The sequence below is a fragment of the Coregonus clupeaformis genome, chromosome 21 (assembly GCF_020615455.1).
Source record: "Coregonus clupeaformis isolate EN_2021a chromosome 21, ASM2061545v1, whole genome shotgun sequence".
Classification (NCBI taxonomy): Eukaryota; Metazoa; Chordata; class Actinopteri; order Salmoniformes; family Salmonidae; genus Coregonus; species Coregonus clupeaformis.
The window spans coordinates 31,880,601-31,902,252 of NC_059212.1; the positions used below are offsets into that span (position 1 = coordinate 31,880,601).

At 45.3% G+C, this 21,652-nt stretch overlaps 1 protein-coding gene across 1 annotated transcript; it reads right to left on the reverse strand.

Moving 5' to 3' along the window:
* Window positions 1-128: 128 nt before the first annotated feature.
* Window positions 129-20,378, reverse strand: LOC121534619 (G-protein coupled receptor 54). Its single transcript, XM_041841193.2, has 5 exons — window positions 20,147-20,378; window positions 19,016-19,140; window positions 2,213-2,348; window positions 1,856-2,094; window positions 129-1,607 (listed from the first exon to the last, which is right to left on the reverse strand). Exons 1-5 carry the CDS (start codon window positions 20,376-20,378, stop codon window positions 1,233-1,235), a joined length of 1,107 nt encoding a protein of 368 aa, XP_041697127.1. The 3' UTR covers window positions 129-1,232.
* Window positions 20,379-21,652: the final 1,274 nt, after the last annotated feature.

Genomic DNA, 21,652 nt, shown 5'->3' on the forward strand with positions numbered 1-21,652 from the left:
CAGGATGCACCTGAGTTGAATACTTATGTAAATAAGGTATTTCTGTTTTCTATTTTCTATAAATTTCGATTATTTTTTAAAATCCATTTAAAAATAAGGCTGTAAGGTAACAAATTGTGGAAAAAGTAAAGGGGTCTGAATACTTTCCAAACGCACTGCACCATATATATATATTAATTAATGAAAGTTACCCAGACCTCACCCTGTACAGTTTCAACTGAAATTGTCCAAGATGAACTAGCTAGCTAGCTTGATAAACAGTGCTGACAATTCCATTTGGGCTAGCTAGTTAAATTATACAGCCAACATTTGTGTCTATATTGATGCTGTTACAATAACCAAACAGTTGGCTAAACAAATCATTTGTGAAACCATGTGTAACGTATACGCCGGGAGTCAGGCGCAGAAGGTGAGTTTAATAATAAAATGATAAACAAGAACAAACATAAGCCGCATACTGAACGTGAGAGAGATCAGTACCACCTAATGACTGATGACAAGTGAGGGCTAAATAAAGGGGGAGTAATCAAGGAGCAAATGATGAGTAGGTTTGCGTAATAATAGGAAGCAGGTGTGCGCAATGATGGTTGCCAGGACCGGTGTTTAGTAGACTGGTGACATCGAGCGCTGGAGGGAGGGAGCAGAAGTGACACCATGATGTGATGTATGACAGGATTGGAAGTTACATGCAATTCCAATGTTGTTTGAGTTGTTTTGTGTATCAGCAAATATGCTTGAGATAATGTCACTGCAACACTGCATCCATGTTGCTTGACTTACGCGTTTTCAAAGAACAGTCAGTCAAGTTGAGCTCCCCGCCCACTCAGCCTACTAGCTCCACTCAGTCTGTCTTTTCAGACATCCTGGTAGTTTGACATGAGAGAACAATTTGAGCATTTATAGCAGGAAAAAATATTATGGGTGATGTTTCAGTCACTCAAAAGGCTATTTTATATGGGAACCAGAATGACTGTTGAGGTCAAGTCTGTGATATCAGAACAGAGCAGGATCAGTCAGATTTGTAGAATTGCAAACAAACACATAAAATGCCATTTTAAAATGCTGGTTCCACCAGGAGGTGTTTGCCTTCTGAACAGTGTGATTTCACAACAGGCTATGTTGAGCAGTGTGCATTCACAGCAGTCTATCATGTGTATGTTTGTTTGTGTGCACAGTGAACTGAATCTCCAGCAGCTCTGCCCCCCGGAAGCTAACTCTGCCCATGGCTCATTTCATTTCCCATCGTTGTTGCCTTCCTCTGCAGCAACTAACTTGATTTCTGCGTTAGCCGTGCGCGACGTGACACTGCTGTCTCTCACTTTGTTTTTGAACAGGAAGGGGAAAGTCTTCTTAAAGGACTTGCGAAAACTGGCTCCCATGAAGCCGTAAACGATTGGGTTGATGGAGGAGTTAGCGTAGGACATGCAGTTAGCCCACGTCTTGATCTTATAGGTGACGTAATTGACCCTGTAGTTGGGGTAGAAGGACTGGAACAGGGCGAAGAGCTGGATAGGCCCCCAGCAGATGGTGAATAGGAGGACAATCACCACCACCATCTTGGAGATCTTACTCCTCAGAGTGATTGTCCTCTCAGACAACAAGTGGACCTGTAGTAGAAATGTTGAAGTTACCTCACTACTACTGTGACGGGCTTAGAAATGACCTATACTGTATGTAGTTAAAATCATGGCCACAGGCTAAGGGTCTTTATTAACATACTGTAGTATACCTGCAAATTGGAAGGGATCCAAATATGAACTCATGCTTTCATTGTGTAACCTTGACAAAGGAGCGCACCTATTAAGGTTGTAAACTAAGTCATAAAGGAACACCCAAAGTAATATTCTTTCCTTACCTGGTAATTATTGTCTACAGGTTCCACTGATGGCTGGCCCACCCTCTTCAGCATGAGTGTGTAGCAGAAGGAGATGGTGATGACAGGTAGCAGGTAGGCAGCTATGAACTGATACAGGATGAAAGCCCTCTCCTGGGTCTTCGAGGGAAACCTCTCCATGCAGTAGTGTCTTGGTCCATACCAGTAGCCCTCCTCAATCCTCTGGTACATGAAGATCGGGGTGGATAGAATGAAGGAACCTTTAAAAAAACAAATTTCATTAGTTTAATTTGATAGAAAATGTTCAAGTGTTCAGGATGCTTTGAACCAAAAATCCATGGTTTGCTATCTGTTCAGTTAGGGTAGCATATGACTTACCGATCCATATGCAGATGCTAACTATCATGGCGACTCGTGGAGTGCGATGGCGTAAGGACTTCAGAGGGTAGACTGTGACATAGCAGCGGTCCCCACTCATAGCTGTGAGTGTAATGCATGTGGCTTGAACAGTCACCTAAGAAAAGAAAATAACAAAATAATCTTGATTGTTTACAGGTGAAACAAGATTAAGAATATTACACCAGAGACATGCTGTAAACTACATGTGAATTCATATAAATGGCACTTGCCTGCCCTCACACTGGGAACTAATTAAAATTATGAGCATATAATGAGAACATTTTACTTTACAAAGACATTTATCTCAAATCATTATTAACTCATCCTCCTGGGTTACCAGAAGTGTCATTCCCATTATTTTACAAATGTATAGGATAAAAATACAAACAAACAATCTAGTTTCTTTCACACAGAATTAATAAAATAATTTTGAATTTGGAGATCAGTTCCCCCTAAAGAATAATGGAATGGTTGCATGATGCCTTTGAGGGTCGGTGACAATCTGTGTTAACAGATAAGCAGGGTCTAAACAACGTATTGTTGTTACACATCACTCTGAGAGTGGGAGTTGTGACCTAGTTCAGTGTAACTACAGTACTTGAGATCTATCTAGCGCCCTGGTCTTTCATTGAAGAGCAAAACGGGGCCTGTTCCGGTGTACATCATTGATCCGAAGATCAAGTGCCCTCTTGTCATAATGTAGGGACAGAATGCATTTGCCTCTTGAACAAAGAGAACCACTGCATGTGGGTTGAAAAAACAAATATATAATCAATTAACAATCAACATATTAACACAAAACAGCAAAGAATTCCAACTGATATTAAAATGGGTTCAACAACGTTTGAATCAATTAATCCTCCCACTTACACACTGCCCACATAAAACAATCCTACAGTTTTACTATAGAATACTACAGTACTTACTATAGAATTCTGTAGTATACTGTGGAATACTATAGTAAATACAACAGTATTATCCCAAAAAACACTGTAGTAAATATTACAGTAATGTCCGCAAAAACACTAGTTTTTTAACTATAGTAAACTACAATATTTAATTTACATATACCCTGCAACATTCCCCTCCCCCATTGTGCCACCCATAAGTGAGAAACCTACATGCCAAATATAGACCATATATAGTGTTCCCTACAGGTTATAGAAAAGAGCAAAAGCTCTGAACTATCAGTTCAGATGCTAGTCCTACCTACCTACCTACCTACCTACCTACCTACCTACCTACCTACCTACCTACCTACCTACCTACAGGTTATGGAACATTTCTCCAGTAGGTTTCCTCAAGGAGAAAGCCTCCAATTGTATGTAAAATAAAATAAAACAAAAACACTATAGGAAATACAACAGCAATGTCTAAAATCACTACAGTACAGACTACAGTATACTACAGTCTGCAAAACATTACATGAATGTTCAATATGCACAAAAATAGTATTTAAAAAAAAAATGTTTACATCCCTGTCAGTGAGTATTTCTCTTTTGCCATGATAATCCATACACCTGACAGGTGTGGCATGAAGCTGATTAAACAGCATGATCATTACACAGGTAAACCTTGTGCTGGGGACAATAAAAGGCCACTCTAAAATGTGCAGTTTTGTCACACAACACAATGCCACAGCTGTCACAAGTTTTGAGTGAGAGTGCAATTGGCATGCTGACTGCAGGAATGTCCACCAGAGCTGTTGCCAGAGAATTGAATGTTAATTTCTCTACCATAAGCCGCCTCCAACGTTGTTTTAAAGATTTTGGCAGTACGTCCAACCGGCCTCACAATCGCAGACCACGTGAAACCACACCAGCCCAGGACCTCCACATCCGGCTTCTTCACCTACGGGATCGTCTGAGACCAGCCACCTGGACAGTTGATGAAACTATGGGTTTGCACAACCGAAGAATTTCTGCAGAAACTGTCAGACACCGTCTCAGTGAAGCTCATCTCAGTGCTCGTTGTCCTCACCAGGGTCTTGACCTGACTGCAGTTCGGCGTCGTAACTGACTTCAGTGGGCAAATGTTCACCTTCGATGGCCACTGGCAAACTGGAGAAGTGTGCTCTTCACGGATTAATCCCAGTTTCAACTGTACCGAGCAGATGGCGGATGTGTGGGCGAGCGGTTTGCTGATGTCAATGTTGTGAACAAAGTGCCCCATGATGGTGGTGGGGTTATGGTATGGGCAGGCATAAGCTACGGACAACAAACACAATTGCATTTTATCGATGGCAATTTGAATGCACAGAGATACCGTGACGAGATCCTGAGGCCCATTGTCGCACCATTCATCCGCCACCATCACCTCATGTTTTAGCATGATAATGCACGGCCCCATGTCACAAGGATCTGTACACAATTCGTGGAACCTGAATATGTCCAATTTCTTCCATGGCCTGCATACTCACCAAACATGGCACCCATTGAGCATGTTTAGGATGCTCTGGATCAATGTATACGACAGCGTGTTCCAGTTCCCGCCAATATCCAGCAACTTCGCACAGCCATTGAAGAGGAGTAGGACAACATTCCACAGGCCAAAATCACCAGCCTGATCAACTTTATGCGAAGGAGAATGTCACACTGCATGAGGCAAATGGTGGTCACACCACACACTGACTGGTTTTCTGATCCACGCCCCTGTTTTTTTAAAGGTATCTGTGACCAACAGATGCATATCTGTATTCCCAGTCATGTGAAATCCATAGATTAGGGCCTAATTCATTTTTTTCAATGGACTGATTTCTTTATATAAACTGTAACTCAGTAAAATCGTTGAAGTTGTTGCATATTGCGTTTATATTTTTGTTCAGTGTATTTATACCATAGTATACTATAGTTATTTTTCTATGTAGGTGTACAGCAGCAGGGATATTCGCATTTGTGGGGGAGTAGTCTGCCAAAGATATACACTGCTCAAAAAAATAAAGGGAACACTTAAACAACACAAGAAGGATTACTTTTATACTATTCCAGGTATTCCTTAAAGAGGTAGGGTTTCATGTGTCTCCGGAAGGTGGTCAGTGACTGCGCTGTCCTGGCGTCGTGGGGGAGCTTGTTCCACCATTGGGGTGCCAGAGCAGCGAATAGCTTTGACTGGGCTGAGCGGGAACTGTGCTTCCGTAGAGGTAGGGGGCTAGCAGGCCAGAGGTGGGTGAACGTAGTGCCCTCGTTTGGGTGCAGGGTCTGATCAGAGCCTGAAGGTAAGGAGGTGCCGTTCCCCTCACAGCTCCGTAGGCAAGCACCATGGTCTTGTAGTAGATGCGAGCCTCAACTGGAAGACAGTGGAGTGTGCGGAGGAGCGGGGTGACATGAGAGAACTTGGGAAGGTTGAACACCAGACGGGCTGCAGCGTTCTAGATAAGTTGTAGGGGTTTAATGGCACAGGCAGGGAGCCCAGCCAACAGCGAGTTGCAGTAATTCAGACGGGAGATGACAAGTGCCTGGATTAGGACCTGTGCCGCTTTCTGTGTAAGGTAGGGTCGTACTCTACGAATGTTGTAGAGCATGAACCTGCAGGATCAGGTCACCGCTTTGATGTTACGACAGGGTGTTGTCCAGGGTCACGCGAAGGTTCTTTGCACTCTGGGAAGAGGACACAATGGAGTTGTCAACCGTGATGGCGAGATCATGGAGCTGGCAGTCCTTCCCCGGGAGGAAGAGCAGCTCCGTCTTTTCGAGGTTCAGCTTGAGGTGGTGATCCGACATCCACACTGATATGTCTGCCATTCATCATTCACTTGCCCAATCATTATCCTTTACAACTCATGAGTCATAACCAACCAGTCTTAAAGGGGAATTTCACCCTGGGGGAATCTGGGCTTGTTTTCATCATGTCCGAGGCATTTCTAGGACAGTGAGATGTGTTTCACACATAATTGCCCAGGACGAAGGCAGGTCTGGGCTTTGCGTGTTGAATGATACACCCTATGATGGCTTCCGGTGTATTGATTGAGTGTGGGGGGGATTCATTGCTAAATATACAAGAATATATATTTTTTCCAGTTTCTGAAGGACTACAATTTGTGTTGGGCGGTGCTTCGTGCTCTGGCCCCTGTCCCTCCCCCATGGTGGGCTTCTTGAAAAGGAGGCAGACACTAACAACACAATCCTTTGGGCGAAACTGAAAGAACTGACGAGACACAATGGCTTCATGTGATTCCTCTAATCAACACAAATTCGACTATGGAGCATTTTTTGATGTTCTATTAGCTACATGGTAAGTTTCCTGCAAGCCACCTAGCTCGCTGGCTAACTTTAGTTTATCTACTGAAACCCATATTGTGTGTTGCTGGCTAACGTACTACTGTGTTACAGTGGGGGGAAATCCAATTATGTTTTCTGTTTGCTAACTTAGCTAGGTAGCTAGCTAGCTAAGTTAGCTAAACAACTACCGGTAGCCATATATATGACAAAAAATAGAAGAGGTTTTACAATCTGAGATCTTTTGTATCTCTATTGTAAAACCTCTTCTCTTTTTGATCGTAGATATGGCTACTAAACAGCAAGCTACAACATTACAACCAGTCAACTAAAGCTAGGTTTACCAACAAATTTTAACAAGACTGGAGTTTTTATTTTTTCCCCCCACCTTTATATAACCAGGTAAGCCAGTTGAGAACAAGTTCTCATTTACAACTGCGACCTGGCCAAGATAAAGCAAAGCAGTGCGATAAAAACAACAACAACACAGAGTTACATATGGAATAAACAAAACGTGCAGTCAATAACACAATAGAAAATCTATATACAGTGTGTGCAAATGTAGTAAGTTATGGAGGTAAGGCAATAAATAGGCCATAGTGCAAAATAATTACAATTTTGTATTAACAGATGATGTGCAAATAGAGATACTGGGGTGCAAATGAGCAAAATAAATAACAATGTAAATAACAATATGGGGATGAGGTAGTTGGGTGGGCTAATTACAGATGGGCTGTGTACAGGTGCAGTGATCGGTAAGCTGCTCTGACAACTGATGCTTAAAGATAGTGAGGGAAATAAGTGTTTCCAGCTTCAGAGATTTTTGCAGTTCGTTCCAGTCATTTGCAGCAGAGAACTGGAAGGAATGGCGGCAAAAGGAGGTGTTGGCTTTGGGGATGACCAGTGAGGTATACCTGCTGGAACGCATACTATGGGTGGGTGTTTCTATGGTGACCAATGAGCTAAGATAAGGCGGGGATTTGCCTAGAAGTGATTTATAGATGACCTGGAGCCAGTGGGTTTGGCGACGAATATGTAGTGAGGGCCAGCCAACGAGAGCGTACAGGTCATAATGGTGGGTAGTATATGGGGCTTTGGTGACAAAACGGATGGCACTGTGATAGACTACATCCAATTTGCTGAGTAGAGTGTTGGAAGCTATTTTGTAAATGACATCGCCGAAGTCAAGGATCGGTAGGATAGTCAGTTTTACGAGGGCATGTTTAGCAGCATGAGTGAAGGAGGCTTTGTTGCGAAATAGGAAGCCGATTCTAGATGTAACTTTGGATTGGAGATGCTTAATGTGAGTCTGGAAGGAAAGTTTACGGTCTAACCAGACACCTAGGTATTTGTAGTTGTCCACATATTCTAAGTCAGACCCGCCGAGAGTAGTGATTCTAGTCGGGCGGGCGGGTGCAAGCAGCGTTCGGTTGAAGAGCATGCATTTAGTTTTACTAGTGTTTAAGAGCAGTTGGAGGCTATGGAAGGAGTGTTGTATGGCGTTGAAGCTCGTTTGGAGGTTTGTTAACACAGTGTCCAATGAAGGGCCAGATGTATACAAAATGTATCGGTGGTGACAGTGTTTCCTAGCCTCAGTGCAGTGGGTAGCTGGGAGGAGGTGCTCTTATTCTCCATGGACTTACAGTGTCCCAAAACTTTTTGGAGTTAGTGCTACAGGATGCAAAGTTCTGTTTGAAAAAGCTAGCATTTGCTTTCCTAACTGATTGTGTATATTGGTTCCTGACTTCCCTGAGAAGTTGCATATAGCCTGCTAACTTGTAATGCACCATGCCTCGCATTTGTAACTTGTTAGCAAACGTGTAACATCGGCAACTAAATAATATTACTAGTTAGTTATGTAACATAATTGACAAGCGTTGACATTGGTTATGATTATGACCATGGATGCATTTAAATCTCACAAAATTATAGGCATGACTCAAGATTGGAATCCAACAGATGCTAAGTTTACTAGCAAACAGTGAGGAGAAACAATATTACAATTTTTTACTATAAAACTATTGGCGTAAGTAGGCCTGATAGACATGGCTGTAGGTAGATACTGTCTGCCTACCTACCCAGGTCTGGTCACTGTGCAAAGGTTGAGGGTTATGCTATATTTCTTGAAATTAGGCTAGATATTGTTGTAAATGTAATTTCTGTGCATGTGCACATGTATGCATGTTCAACTAGTCTACCCTAATGTTCAAACTACAATAGAGTGTATATAGTTTTTGTCTTACAGACAATACCATGGTGCCTGGGCATCTTCCTGGACTGCAGTCTAGATGCAAAAGCAGAATTCCTTTGCCTGCGTGTCATTGTAGCAGAACTGTATCCCTCTCGAGGAATTAGACATTATGCTGGATTTCAAGCAGATGACTCATGAGGAGCTGAATGGTAGTTTGATCGTGACAACACTCCTCCCACAGCTTTACAAGTATTCCCCAAACTTGAATACACGGATCATACTGTATTGTCTTACTGTATGTTTCTTTGTGAATGGCAATTTCATCATGACCACCAGTTCTCTTAGCTACAGATCGTTACACCAGATAATGTGATTTTCCCAAAGATATTTGGTATCCATTACAGGATAGGTACTGTTTGGTGTAGCAAACGGTACCTATCCGTCTTCGTCCTCGATTCGGGGAAACAATAGTCTCATAAAATGTCGGTGTCCAGTTGCAGGGGGTCAGTTTGAATTTAGAAAATGCTCCGCTATTAAAATAAATATTTGTTTTGCTCCATGAAGAAATCCAACAATGTGTACGCTGCCATCTTGTCTATTTCAAGTCTAATCTAATTGATCGAGACAGGTCTGTCATCGTGACATGCAACACTTTGAGGTGGGCACCCACCTGTCTCGATCAATGAGAGAATACTTTAAATAGACAAGATGTCAGCAAAAATCTTTGGGAAAATCACATTATCTGGTGTAACAATCTGTAGCTACAGTTCTCTACACGTGTGTGTCCCTACACCTGAGACAAACTGAACTGTACTACACTGCTAATACATTTTGTTAAATGTATCATATAACATTCTTGTTGAATACTCAGTTCTCTTGAGTTAGCATTAAAAAGTGTATACGCCCCTGTATTTTAGATTTTGACAAACATTCTTTGGATATCTGAATGTCTAGCATCTGTTTTATGCTACAGAGCCCTGTACAACTTATATAAATATAGTCTGTGAATCCATAAAGGCAGACACATTTTTAAGATTGATAGAAAATATCCATATTTATTTTATGGTGGTTCTACATCAGGGCTCTCCAACCCTGTTCTGGGAGAGCTACTGTCCTGTAGGTTTTCACTCCAACCCTAATCTTAGCCATCAGCTTGTAAATATTTTTGCCAATTTACATTCAGCTTGTGCAGAGCTAGGGGTTGAAAGTGCATGTTGGTGGAATCAGATTCTGTACCACCTACAACAAAATGCACAACAATACACAATTTAACCATCCCACTAATTGTATTGATCTCTATTAGATTGGCTAGCTTACCATACCCAACATGGACATTTCAATATTGTCTGCTTGCTGTCAGCTAACTAGCTTCACTAAATTGGCAGCAATATGTCTATCCAGCTGAGACTGGCTGAGAACCAACCATAGACGATTATGCACATTCATTATTGCTAACGTTACCAACACACACAAAAAAATGAGTTACCTATATCGACAATTCTATTTTTACTAAAGGAGTGTTTTCCAGGCAAGGGGAAAATAGATGGCTACCAGATTGTGCTACTCTTATTTGCTAACATTAGTTATCTTACGTTAGCTAAAGTCAGTCAAAGATAGAACAAACAAACAAACATGTTTACTCTGCTGAAGGTAGTTACCAGTCTAGCAGTGACTACCATGGCATAGGCTAAATTGATTGACAGTGTGCATACCAAAAAAGATAGCTATATGATTTAGCTGATGGCTTTGAGTTCAATACAGGACTGTAACGTCAGCTAGCTAGCTAATTTAACTAGTCCAGCAAGGCTAGCAAGTTAGCTAACATTAGGTTACCGCTTACCGACAATCTTCCATTTTGTTGTGAAGGAAATAAAAAATATTAATACAATCGATGGTATCGCATCACTTCTCAGCTGTCGTCGAAATTGATTCCCCTTCAGTTCAGCCTGAAAATCCCTCTGAAAATCTTTGATCACCGTAAAGCGCATCATTCTTGATAGCCACTGGCAGCATCGGGGGAAATCTCTGGTAGAACGGTGAAAGATAACTCATTTTCGCGCTTGTTTGTAATTAGCACATTACACCACACAGGTGTGATGACAAAAGTAAGTGAAAAACAAACATTGTCAAAAATGCCTACAGAAGTTCTGAGATTGCTGTGTGTTTCGTTCGAAGTACACAATACCATCGTTGAAGTTTGTAGGCACGCCCCATCTACCTTAGCGGGCGGTATCTGCATTCTCTATGAATGCTGAACTTGTGGTTCACTATGATCAGACAAATACACAGGAAGTCGAAACGATAGTTACCGGAGTGTAACTCCAGTTCTATGAGTGGAGCGGAGCCACATAGGGGAGCTCTGCTCCTATTGGTTAACCCCGCTGCCTAGGCAGCGAACAGCCTGAGACAAAATTATGCACACACCTGCAGCCAATAAGAGTGCAGGTGTCCCTATAAGAGGGGACGCTTCCCCTCAATCAGCCTCCCAAAAAATTATCTTCGGCAAGACTGGAGGGTCGGCAGGGCCTTAAGTCCTATGGTGCTCCGCTCCACTCATAGAACTGGAGTTACTCTCCGGTAACTATCGTTCTATATCGTGGAGCTCCGCCCCATAGGGGAGCTCTGCTCTTATTGGTTTAAGGTGGAGCGCAACGCTCCAAAATGTACTCCCTGCTGAGCCCAACACTTCCCATCTAAATGAAAAGGTCTGGCCTAGCAATGGCTGCGACCAAGTCCCGCAGTACTTTAACACACTGTGTCACAATATACTGTGTCCTCGGTTCAAATCCGCCCCAACTAGTCCAATGGCACTGCCAATGTCTAGTGGGCAGATAACCAGAATATGAGTCATACTAATCTGAACCAGCAGATAGATGACGTCACAATTCCGTCAATATAATAGTAATGTAACAAAGTTGCAAAACCTATTTCCCTCATCATTCCGCCCCAACCCAGTAATACTGGTGGGCAGATAAATAACATTCCCTCTACTGTACTGAACATGTCAGTCAGGAGTTGCACCCCTTCTCAAAAAACCAACACTCGATCCCACTGATATCAACAACTACAGACCAGTATCCCTTCTTTCTTTTCTTTCCAAAACTATTGAGCGTGCCGTCTTTAGCCAACTCTCTTGCTATCTCTCTCAGAATGACCTTCTTGATCCAAACCAGTCAGGTTTCAGGACTGGTCATTCAACTGAGACTGCTCTTCTCTGTGTCACGGAGGCTCTCCGCACTGCTAAAGCTAACTCTCTCTCCTCTGCTCTTGTCCTTCTAGACCTGTCTGCTGCCTTTGATACTGTGAACCATCAGATCCTCCTCTCCACCCTCTCCGAGCTGGGCATCTCCGGCGCGGCTCACTCCTGGATCGCGTCCTACCTGACCGGTCGCTCCTACCAAGTGGCGTGGCGAAGCTGTCTCCGCACCACGTGCTCTCACCACTGGTGTCCCCCAGGGCTCAGTTCTAGGCCCTCTCCTATTCTCCCTATACACCAAGTCACTTGGCTCTGTCATATCCTCACATGGCCTCTCCTATCATTGCTACGCTGACGACACACAACTAATCTTCTCCTTTCCCCCTTCTGATAACCAGGTGGCGAATCGCATCTCTGCATGTCTGGCAGACATATCAGTATGGATGACGGATCACCACCTCAAGCTGAACCTTGGCAAGACGGAGCTGCTCTTCCTCCCGGGAAGGACTGCCCGTTCCATGATCTCGCCATCACGGTTGACAACTCCATTGTGTCCTCCTCCCAGAGTGCGAAGAGCCTTGGCGTGACCCTGGACAACACCCTGTCGTTCTCCGCTAACATCAAGGCGGTGACCCGATCCTGCAGGTTCATGCTCTACAACATTCGGAGAGTACGACCCTGCCTTACACAGGAAGCGGCACAGGTCCTAATCCAGGCACTTGTCATCTCCCCGTCTGGATTACTGCAACTCGCTGTTGGCTGGGCTCCCTGCCTGTGCCATTAAACCCCTACAACTCATCCAGAATGCCGCAGCCCGTCTGGTGTTCAACCTTCCCAAGTTCTCTCACGTCACCCCGCTCCTCCGCACACTCCACTGGCTTCCAGTTGAAGCTCGCATCTGTTACAAGACCATGGTGCTTGCTTATGGAGCTGTGAGGGATCGGCACCTCTGTACCTTCAGGCTCTGATCAGTCCCTACATCCAAACGAGGGCATTGCGTTCATCCACCTCTGGCCTGCTGGCTCCCTTCCTCTGCGGAAGCATAGTTCCCGCTCAGCCCAGTCAAAACTGTTCGCTGCTCTGGCACCCCAATGGTGGAACAAGCTCCCTCACGACGCCAGGACAGCGGAGTCACTCACCACCTTCCGGAGACATTTGAAACCCCACCTCTTTAAGGAATACCTGGGATAGGATAAAGTAATCCTTCTACCCCCCTAAAAAAAAAAAAAAAAAAAGATATTGTAAAGTGGTTATCCCACTGGCTATAGGGTGAATGCACCTATTTGTAAGTCGCTCTGGATAAGAGCATTTGCTAAATGACGTAAATGTAAATGTAAATGTAATGTCATATACAGTATGTCTCCCTCTAACAGGAGCGGACCTGAAAGAGACCTCTTTTAGTCCTGCATTCCTTTCTCCTAGCTCAAGGCCTCCCATCAGCTACGCTGAGTACAGACCGAGCCAAAGTATTAGAAGACATATCCAAGAGATAGAAACGGATAAATGGAGACGGTGACGACCACGACGCCGCTGCACAGATATCCTCTACCCCTGTTCCTCTGAAAAGGGCAGTAGAAGCCGCTACTCCACGAGTGGAGTGGGCTCTTTACACTGAGGCAATTGTCGCCCCGCTGCCTCATAAGCTGTCTCAATGCCTTCGCAAAGCCAATGAGACAGATGCTGTTTCGAAAGTGGTCTACCTAGTGCAGCCGCACCGTGACACACAAACAGCTGAGGCGATGACCTAATTGCTGCTGTGCGCTCCACGTAACACGCCAAAGCGCGCACTGGGCACAGGCAATGGAGCCTTTCCTCTCTCCTCTCCCCATGGGGAGGGGGAGAAAAAGCCCACAACTCCACGGTCTGTGATCTATATGAGCTCTTAATAACCTTCGGCAATTAGGACGTAACACCGCTCTGCTCAAATCGCCATGAATGGCAAGGCAGTCGGGTCTCGTAGAAAGAGCATACAAATCACTGACACGCTTAGCAGTAGTCAAAGCGAGCAACAGTGCCGTCTTCACAGACAGCATCTTGAGGGGAATTTGATTCAATGGTTCGAACGGCGACTCACAGAACGCTTTGAGTACCAGACCCAAATCCCACTGAGGAACCGTGGCTCTAGGCGTTGGCCTAAGCCGCCGTGTTCCCAAAAGGAAACGTTTCACCAGAGGGTGGCTGAAGACAGTGTCTCTGCCAAACCCCTCATGACAAGCCGAAATCGCCGCTGCAAACACCTTAATGGTGGCGGGCAAACTGTAGGAACGAGAGAACACTCTCAACCTGACAGCACACGGGGTCCACATTCTCTGTGGCACACCACTGTGAAAACATGTTCCATTTGCTGGCATAAACCCTGGAAGTGGAACTGGCACGTGAACCCTGTATGGTCCTGATTACAGAATCAGATAATCCACGGCGCTCTAGCCTGTCCCTCTCAGGAGCCAAGCCTTCAGTGGTTGGCCAATTATGGGCAATTGCCCATAGTTAACGCGTCCCGTTGATGTGGAATTGGCCAAGGTGGCGCAATCAACATCTGAATCATCTCCGCGAACCATGGAGCCCCTGGGCGATCGGGAGCCACCAATATGATTGACAGCCCGCCTGATCTCAACCTGGCTAACAGTGGGAGAATGCAGGACAGCGGTGGGAATGCATACAGGAGAACTCTCGGCCACGGTGGCGGTTCGTCCTGATCCCTTAGAGAGAACCATAGAGGAAAATGCGCGTTCACACGTGACGCGAATAGATACACCTCGGCTCTCCCGAACTGTTCCCAAATTTCTGTCCCCCTCGAGACATGAGGTCTGCTCCCACGTTCAAGTAGTCTGGAATGTGTGCTGCTCTCAACGAGCGAAGGAAACCTTCTCAGGGCTAGCAACAGGGCTACCCTTCGAGGGTCTGAAATTCGAGCCCTCATCATTACAGTGTCTAGCTGTATCCCCAGGTAGAAAATCTGTTGACTGGGCCAGGGCGCGCTCTTTTTCCACTTCACAGCGAACCCCAGACGCGTGAGATGAATCACTGTCTGTGTCGTGTGAGTGAACGTCAGCAGACTCACGCCAGCTCTGCTGACGGGGCGAGAACCAGTAGGTCGTCTAGGTAGGCTAGTAGCCTTATTCCCTGACGACACAACGGTTCCAATGCCGCCTCCACACACTTGGAAAACGTGTGAGGTGCCAGGGCTTACCCAAATGGCATCCTCGTGAACTCGTACGCCACCCCTTGAAAGGTGAATCGCAGAAACTTTCTGTGACGCGGCTGCACCGGCACATGAAAGTACGCATCCTTTAGGTCTATGCTCGTACAAAAGTCTCCATTCTGGACAGATTCCAGTAGACGTTTTGTCGTTAGCATTCAGAAGGGCCGTTTGGCTACGTTCTCGTTGAGAATGCGTAAATCCAATATCGGTCTCATTCCCCCCATCTTTTTGGGCACCAGGAAATAGGGCGAATATAGCCCTTTGTTCCTGGGGAACTACTGTGACCGCCTCCTTCGCCAAAAGTTCCGAAATCTCTGAAACCAGAGCGGCCACTTTTTCGGGCGTTTTCATCACCGTCTCCACCCGATGGAATAGGATGGCATAACCCTTCTCCAGCACCTGGTCTAGCCAGTGGGAGAGAGTGCAGCTTCGCCGTCACTCCCAAGCAATGCAGAGAAAGCGGAAGAGCGCGAAGCTGTGGTACTTTCAGTAGGAAGGACCTGTATTCCTCTATGGCCCTCGCCGCCGCTGTTCCCCAACACTGAAGTGGTGGAACGGCCCAAGGCGGGCCTCCCCAGAAAGGGAGAGGAACTGTCAGCGCGTTCTGAGAGAAACGGGGGCGCCGATACGTTGGTTAAACTCGTAACCGTAGTATTCCGGCCCTCCGTGAACGCAGCACGGGTCTGAACTGCACTGACTGAGGCGTTTGCCTGAGACAGAGCGCCGTCCCCGAATAGCGGTCGCGTCATCATGCCATTATCTGGCTGAGACTGCAGCCTGCTATGTGAGACACTCACTACAGCACTCCTAGGAGTCTGTAAAGTGAGGTCTTTATGAGGTAACACAAGGCGGCACCTTGATACCTTTTTTTTTAACTCGCCTCATGTGTGTGCTCAGCTACGCACCCTTGGTGGGCTGAGCTACACTCAGAGTGGTGAACATTATCGCGTTCTGAGAGAAACGGGGGCGCCGATACGTTGGTTACACTCGTAACCTCGATATCCCGGCCCTCCGTGAACACAGCACGGGTCTGAACTGCACTGACTGAGGCATTAGCCTGTGTTAGGCCTACTGCTGCTAGGTAGCTCTCTCTCTGCTCTCTCCCTCCCCTCTGTCTGTCCTTGATTGCAGGAGTGAAGTCTGGTGTGCGGGAGTCAGGGTTCCAGCTGCAGCTCATTCACCATAATCACCTCAGCCTTTAAGACCCGGTCAAACTTGCCACTCATCGTCAGATCATAGTCAAGACTACCATGTTAGTTTCGCTGTTGACTCAACCTGCTTGTTTTCACCCTTTGTGTTTTTGGCCTGTTCTAGTTACTTTTCTCCTGTGCCACAGATTATTGGAACCTGACTCCTGCCTCCGCTTCACTCCTGCCACCACCATCCTGCTTACCACTACCGGACCTTCCTTTTGGACTCACCACGGACACTAGAACGTTACGGTACCACTCCTGCTCTGAACCTGGATCTGTTACCCTCCCTGTTAACCTGGACTTGCTCTTCCCCTATTATTGGAAACCTGGACAAATTGAACTTTTGTAAATAAACCTGTTAAACCTTCTCTGGCTCGGTGTAGTTGTCTGCATTTGGGTTCATATCTAGTTAAATCGTGACAGCCTGAGACAGAGCGCCGTCCCCAAAAAGCGATTGCGTCATCATTCCATTACCTGGCTGTGACTGCAGTCTGCTATGTGAAAAGCCAACTCTTTATTTAAAACATCAACAACAACAGTTCCCTCCATACCCTCAACAGGAGGGTGGGGGGGAATAGTGGGCACAGTCAGACCAGCCACTGTGCGGTCTCCCATTCTCGCCCCCTTGCCACGTCATTGGCGCCGTCTCTTCTGGCCACCCCTCGGGTGCTTCCAAGAAGACGCTCTGACGACCTCTCTTGTCAACGGCACGGTTGGGACCTCTGGCTCTGCAGGAGGGGCGGGGCCCGCTTCTCTGCTGCCGGAAGTCGCTGCATGGCGCCGAGCACGACGCCTCGCTGTAGACCCCTGTCTACTTGAGGCGGTGGAGCTTGACGGTCGTTTCCGTGCAGGGCCGAGTCGTCCTGCCAGTGGCAGGTGTCTGGCCAGCTGCTTCCTCTCCTCGTCAAGCCTCATAAAACGCTCTGTCGCATCCTTGACGGCGACCCCAAACAGGCTGTCGTCAGAGATGGGGGTGTTCAGTAACGCGGCTCTGTCTGTTTCTTTCATGGCTGTCATAGACAGCCAAAGGTGTCGTTCCACCACCACCGATGTGGCCAAGGACCTCCCCGCACACACAGCTGATGCCTGCGTTAAGTGGAGAATAGCGCCAGAAATCCTGGACGCCTCTTCCACTTCCTCCCCAGTGAGCTCAGACTTACCCGTTGTTAGGCGGGACAGAGAGGCTGCTAGGAGGGCAATATTATTCGCCGCTACTATGGCCTTGGCTCCTAACACAAAGGACTTCTCAACCAGCTGTGTTGTGAGTCTGTCCTTCTGTGTGGGTAGAAAGGCTTTCTTGGACGAGCGCCAGGGACTCGAACCCGGCACGAGATACGCAGGCAGGGCGCTCTCGAGCCTGGGGATTCACCTTGAAAGGCCCTGCTGTCTGCCTTCCACTCTGGTGAATGGGAGGTACGCCTTAGCCGGCGAACGCGCCGCTAAAGGTGCCTCCCATGAGCCCTCCACATACTTACCAAGCGAGGGCATGGTCGGTGCCAGAGGCTCCACCGCCCTCCTGGGCCTGGAATAAGGACCACCCTCCATCATATCCACTTCCGGGTTGGAGGGAATGGGAGGCAGCTTAATCTGCAGGCGCTCGGCAGCCCTCTCGATTAGCCCTGGAAAGTCAGAGTGCAGAGAGGCTGTGGCTTATGATGTGGCTGCTGAATTCTCAGTGCCCGCATCATCATCGCCCAGGGATGAAAAAGACATCGCCCTTTCCAATGGAAATGGGGTCTTAAAATCATGGGTCAGAGGGATGGATTGTTCCGCTGGAATATCCATCTCTTCCCCAATATCCCTGTCATCTCCTGAGTCAGCGCCCTCAGATGATGCCTCAGAAGCTGAGGCTAACACTGATAGCACATCCTCAAGAGGAATATCCTCCCTAAAAAATGCCCAGCGCTGCTTCCTCTCCTTCAATGGAAGAAGGGCGCAGCTGGCGCAAATAGGGGGATCGCTGATGCCGTCCTTGGCATGCTGTGAACCCAAACACACGAAACAAAGGTCGTGGGGGTCAGCAGCCGCAATGGAGGAGCAGCGGCATTGAGCTCTGAAAATAGCTTTTGGGGGTGGAAAACTTCCCAGTGTGCTCATTATTGGACGACATCGAGAACTGGAAATCGACGGCGTTATCTTCATCCTGAGTCTTCGTCTCTTCTTGGCTTCTTCAGTCTAGTCCAGTCGCTGAAGATAATGGGAGGCTGATTGAGGGGAAGCGTCACCTCTTATAGGGACACCAGTACTCCTATTGGCTGCAGGTGTGTGCATAATTTTGTCTCAGGCTGTTCGCTGCCTAGGCAGCGTTGTAAACCAATAGGGGCGGAGCTCCACGATATAGAACTTCCCGATTCAACCAGTGAAATGAAAATGTGCTAGTTCTAGCTTGTGGATTGGATAATTGTGATGTTTATGATAAAAACGTAACAATTTGAATACCAATATGTTTATATACATATTGGTATTTTAATTGTGTTTCAAAATACTATGTTGAAAAATGAGCATGAACCTCTACCGGATAAATGAAATTGCACTGCAAGTTCAGTATTGCAGTTATGTAATTTAATTGGGTACAGCCTGGCACCAGACAAAAAAAATGTATTATTCAGACTAATAGGACAAGTACCTCAGGGGTCCAGTCGAGGGTAATGCTACCCAAATTACATTATGGTGATAAATCCCATCGTTGCATGCACAGCAAATATCTTTTGGCTATTTGTTATCTAATATTAATAACTGATAGAAGTTTGTGACCAGAGACAATGTATTTTATTCAAATGATTTACCTGTTGTAGAAAGGCAACAAATTTGCACATGAAGTCCCCAAATACCCATCCAGGGAGCGGGTAGAGAGTGGCTGTGAACGGGACACAACACACCAGGAAGATGATGTCTGTGGCAGCCAGGTTAGCTGTGGAAATAAGCTCAGTTGTAAATAACCTGGTTCAGTTTATCAACCAGCTAATTATTAGTCAGGTGTGCTAGATTAGGGTTGGAGGGAACTCATTTCTTACTGATGAACACACTTTTGCAACATAAAAAGAACCATTTGAACATGTGAGTCATAAAGCCATTCATTTGAATAAATACCTTGTGTTAAAGAGTCAAAGGCATGTCACCAAGTCAGAGTATCTTGGCATTGGCTTCAAAGAGCCAATTTATTTCACAAAATTCAGAAACTAAATACACATGGGTCGGTGGGTACTGCTGTATTTCTTTCTGAAATTATGGCCGATATTATTGTTTCACTGCCATGGAGTAGAGGTCTTATCACTGCAGGTGGACAGGACCTGCTGGGCTCCAGCATTGCCACCCGTGGAGATAATTGTCAGTCATGTCAAACACACATGCACAAACACACACACAGACATATGCGCACATCACGTGCACTCACACAAACACGCACGTTGATGCCATCATTGTAATTTATAAGCACAGAGATATATGCTGTCCACCTTCATGGTTAATTCATCATATCTCTATAGGAAATCCATTGATGTAGCACGTCTCCACTCCACACATGCATTTCCAATGTCAAACACGATCCATTATTTAGTATAGACACATGATCCCTATATTTAATATTTAGTCTGTATGTATACTGTAGTATATGCTGTACTGTATAGGTGCATTCACCAGACAATGGATAAGGTTACAGTCGACAATATTCATGTACAGTCATCAACATAAAAAGACAAATACAGTCATTAAGGCTGAATGATTATATATTCATCATTAGTCCTAGTTTACAGTGGAAATAAAATATTTCTCTGGACAACATACTTTACATAACATTGACTGTGACAGTAACACACAAAGAACACGTTTCCCAGGTCATGACAATCCACAAGAACAATTATGTATTGTAAGTGGAAAACCCTTTGTAACTGTGAGGGAAACCCTTCGGTCTTGCTTACCTATGTAGAAATTGGTGGCCGTCCTCATCTGCCTGTGTTTGGAGATGACATAGATTACCAGAGAGTTCCCGATGAGCCCCACCAGCATGATGAGAGCGAAGAAGAGAGGCACCAGCCAGGCGTCCGTCAGGAATGGGTGCTCCCCCTCCTCCGGATTCTCCAGAGAAGCATTCAGCTCAGACGCATTGAACCACATCAGGTGTGTAGAATTCCACACGTCTGGAGGGAACATCTTGATGTGTGAAAAGAAGTCAAAGATCTTCAAATGTAGCCTTGGGGTGATAACTTGTGTATAATAAATCCCTTTTAACTACTGAAAAGGAAAGTGATATCTGTCCAGATAATATTGGGGAGTCATAAAGGCTCAGGTGGTGAAAATATGAAAATGTATGCACTCACTAACTGTAAGTCGCTCTGGATAAGAGCGTCTGCTAAATGACTAAAATGTAAAATGTAAATGTGTTCTTAGGAGTCCCTAGATCTGTCTTTGTTTAGAATGGGTCTGACAGTAGAGTAGACTTCTGTTGAGCTCAGACTCACAGTGGTGTTTCTAACCTCGTTGCAAAAGCTGCCTCCTAAACTGCTTCTACTCAAGGACGAGATCCCGTTGGCTTTATACTGAGCAGAGCAGGGACGCACGTGGGCAACTGCCTGATTGTGGAATAAATAGGTGATGTCAGGTCTCCTAGCAACATTTTCCCTATCCAAAGTTTGGTACCTCATACACTGCTTTCAATGCAGTCAGAAGCTGTCTTATCATATGGTATCGGTCATATCAGGGCCATTTCTGTGCTTATACTTATGGGTCTTAGCTAATGTACTAGCTGTTATTTACTGTAGCTATGTAAGGATGGTGGTGTATTAAATAATCTAAACTCATTAAATAACCTAAACTCATTAAACAACCTAAACTCAGAAATTATACGATAAAATATGAGGTTCAGCCTTTTCTAATTGAAATCTCTTTTTTTTTACATTACATTTACTAACAATGATAATCGATTCAAACGTGCCATTAGGATTTAGAGTGGATTGAACACCCAGTTTATCATAAAATCAGTTTTAAGTGTTTTAAAAAGGATATATTGCTAATCAGGACAGTAACCTCTAAGACGTGTTCTGTGAAAATGCATTCAGCGTGCATCAAGCTAAATTCACAGCCAAACAAAGCATTTGAATCATGGATAAGCAGCACTTACTGTTAAATTGGAAGATACAATTCTGCAATTTAGTGCCAAGGAGTCTTTCTAAATGTTTATGCTATTTCCTTGAGATCAAAAATATGAAGCTTGTTATCAGACATTTACCTGTGAATAATGATAGTAAATATCATTTTACTGCAATTCAATAGGATGTTGTACTGTACATGTACAGGTACATCCATAGAAATTAGCATTAACACAGGTTTTGTCATGTTATATTGATATGGTTTGTCATCATGAAATTAGCATTGAGAAAATACACCCTCCTCCCTTACAAAAAGTCCTACAGGAATCCTGCTCAAAA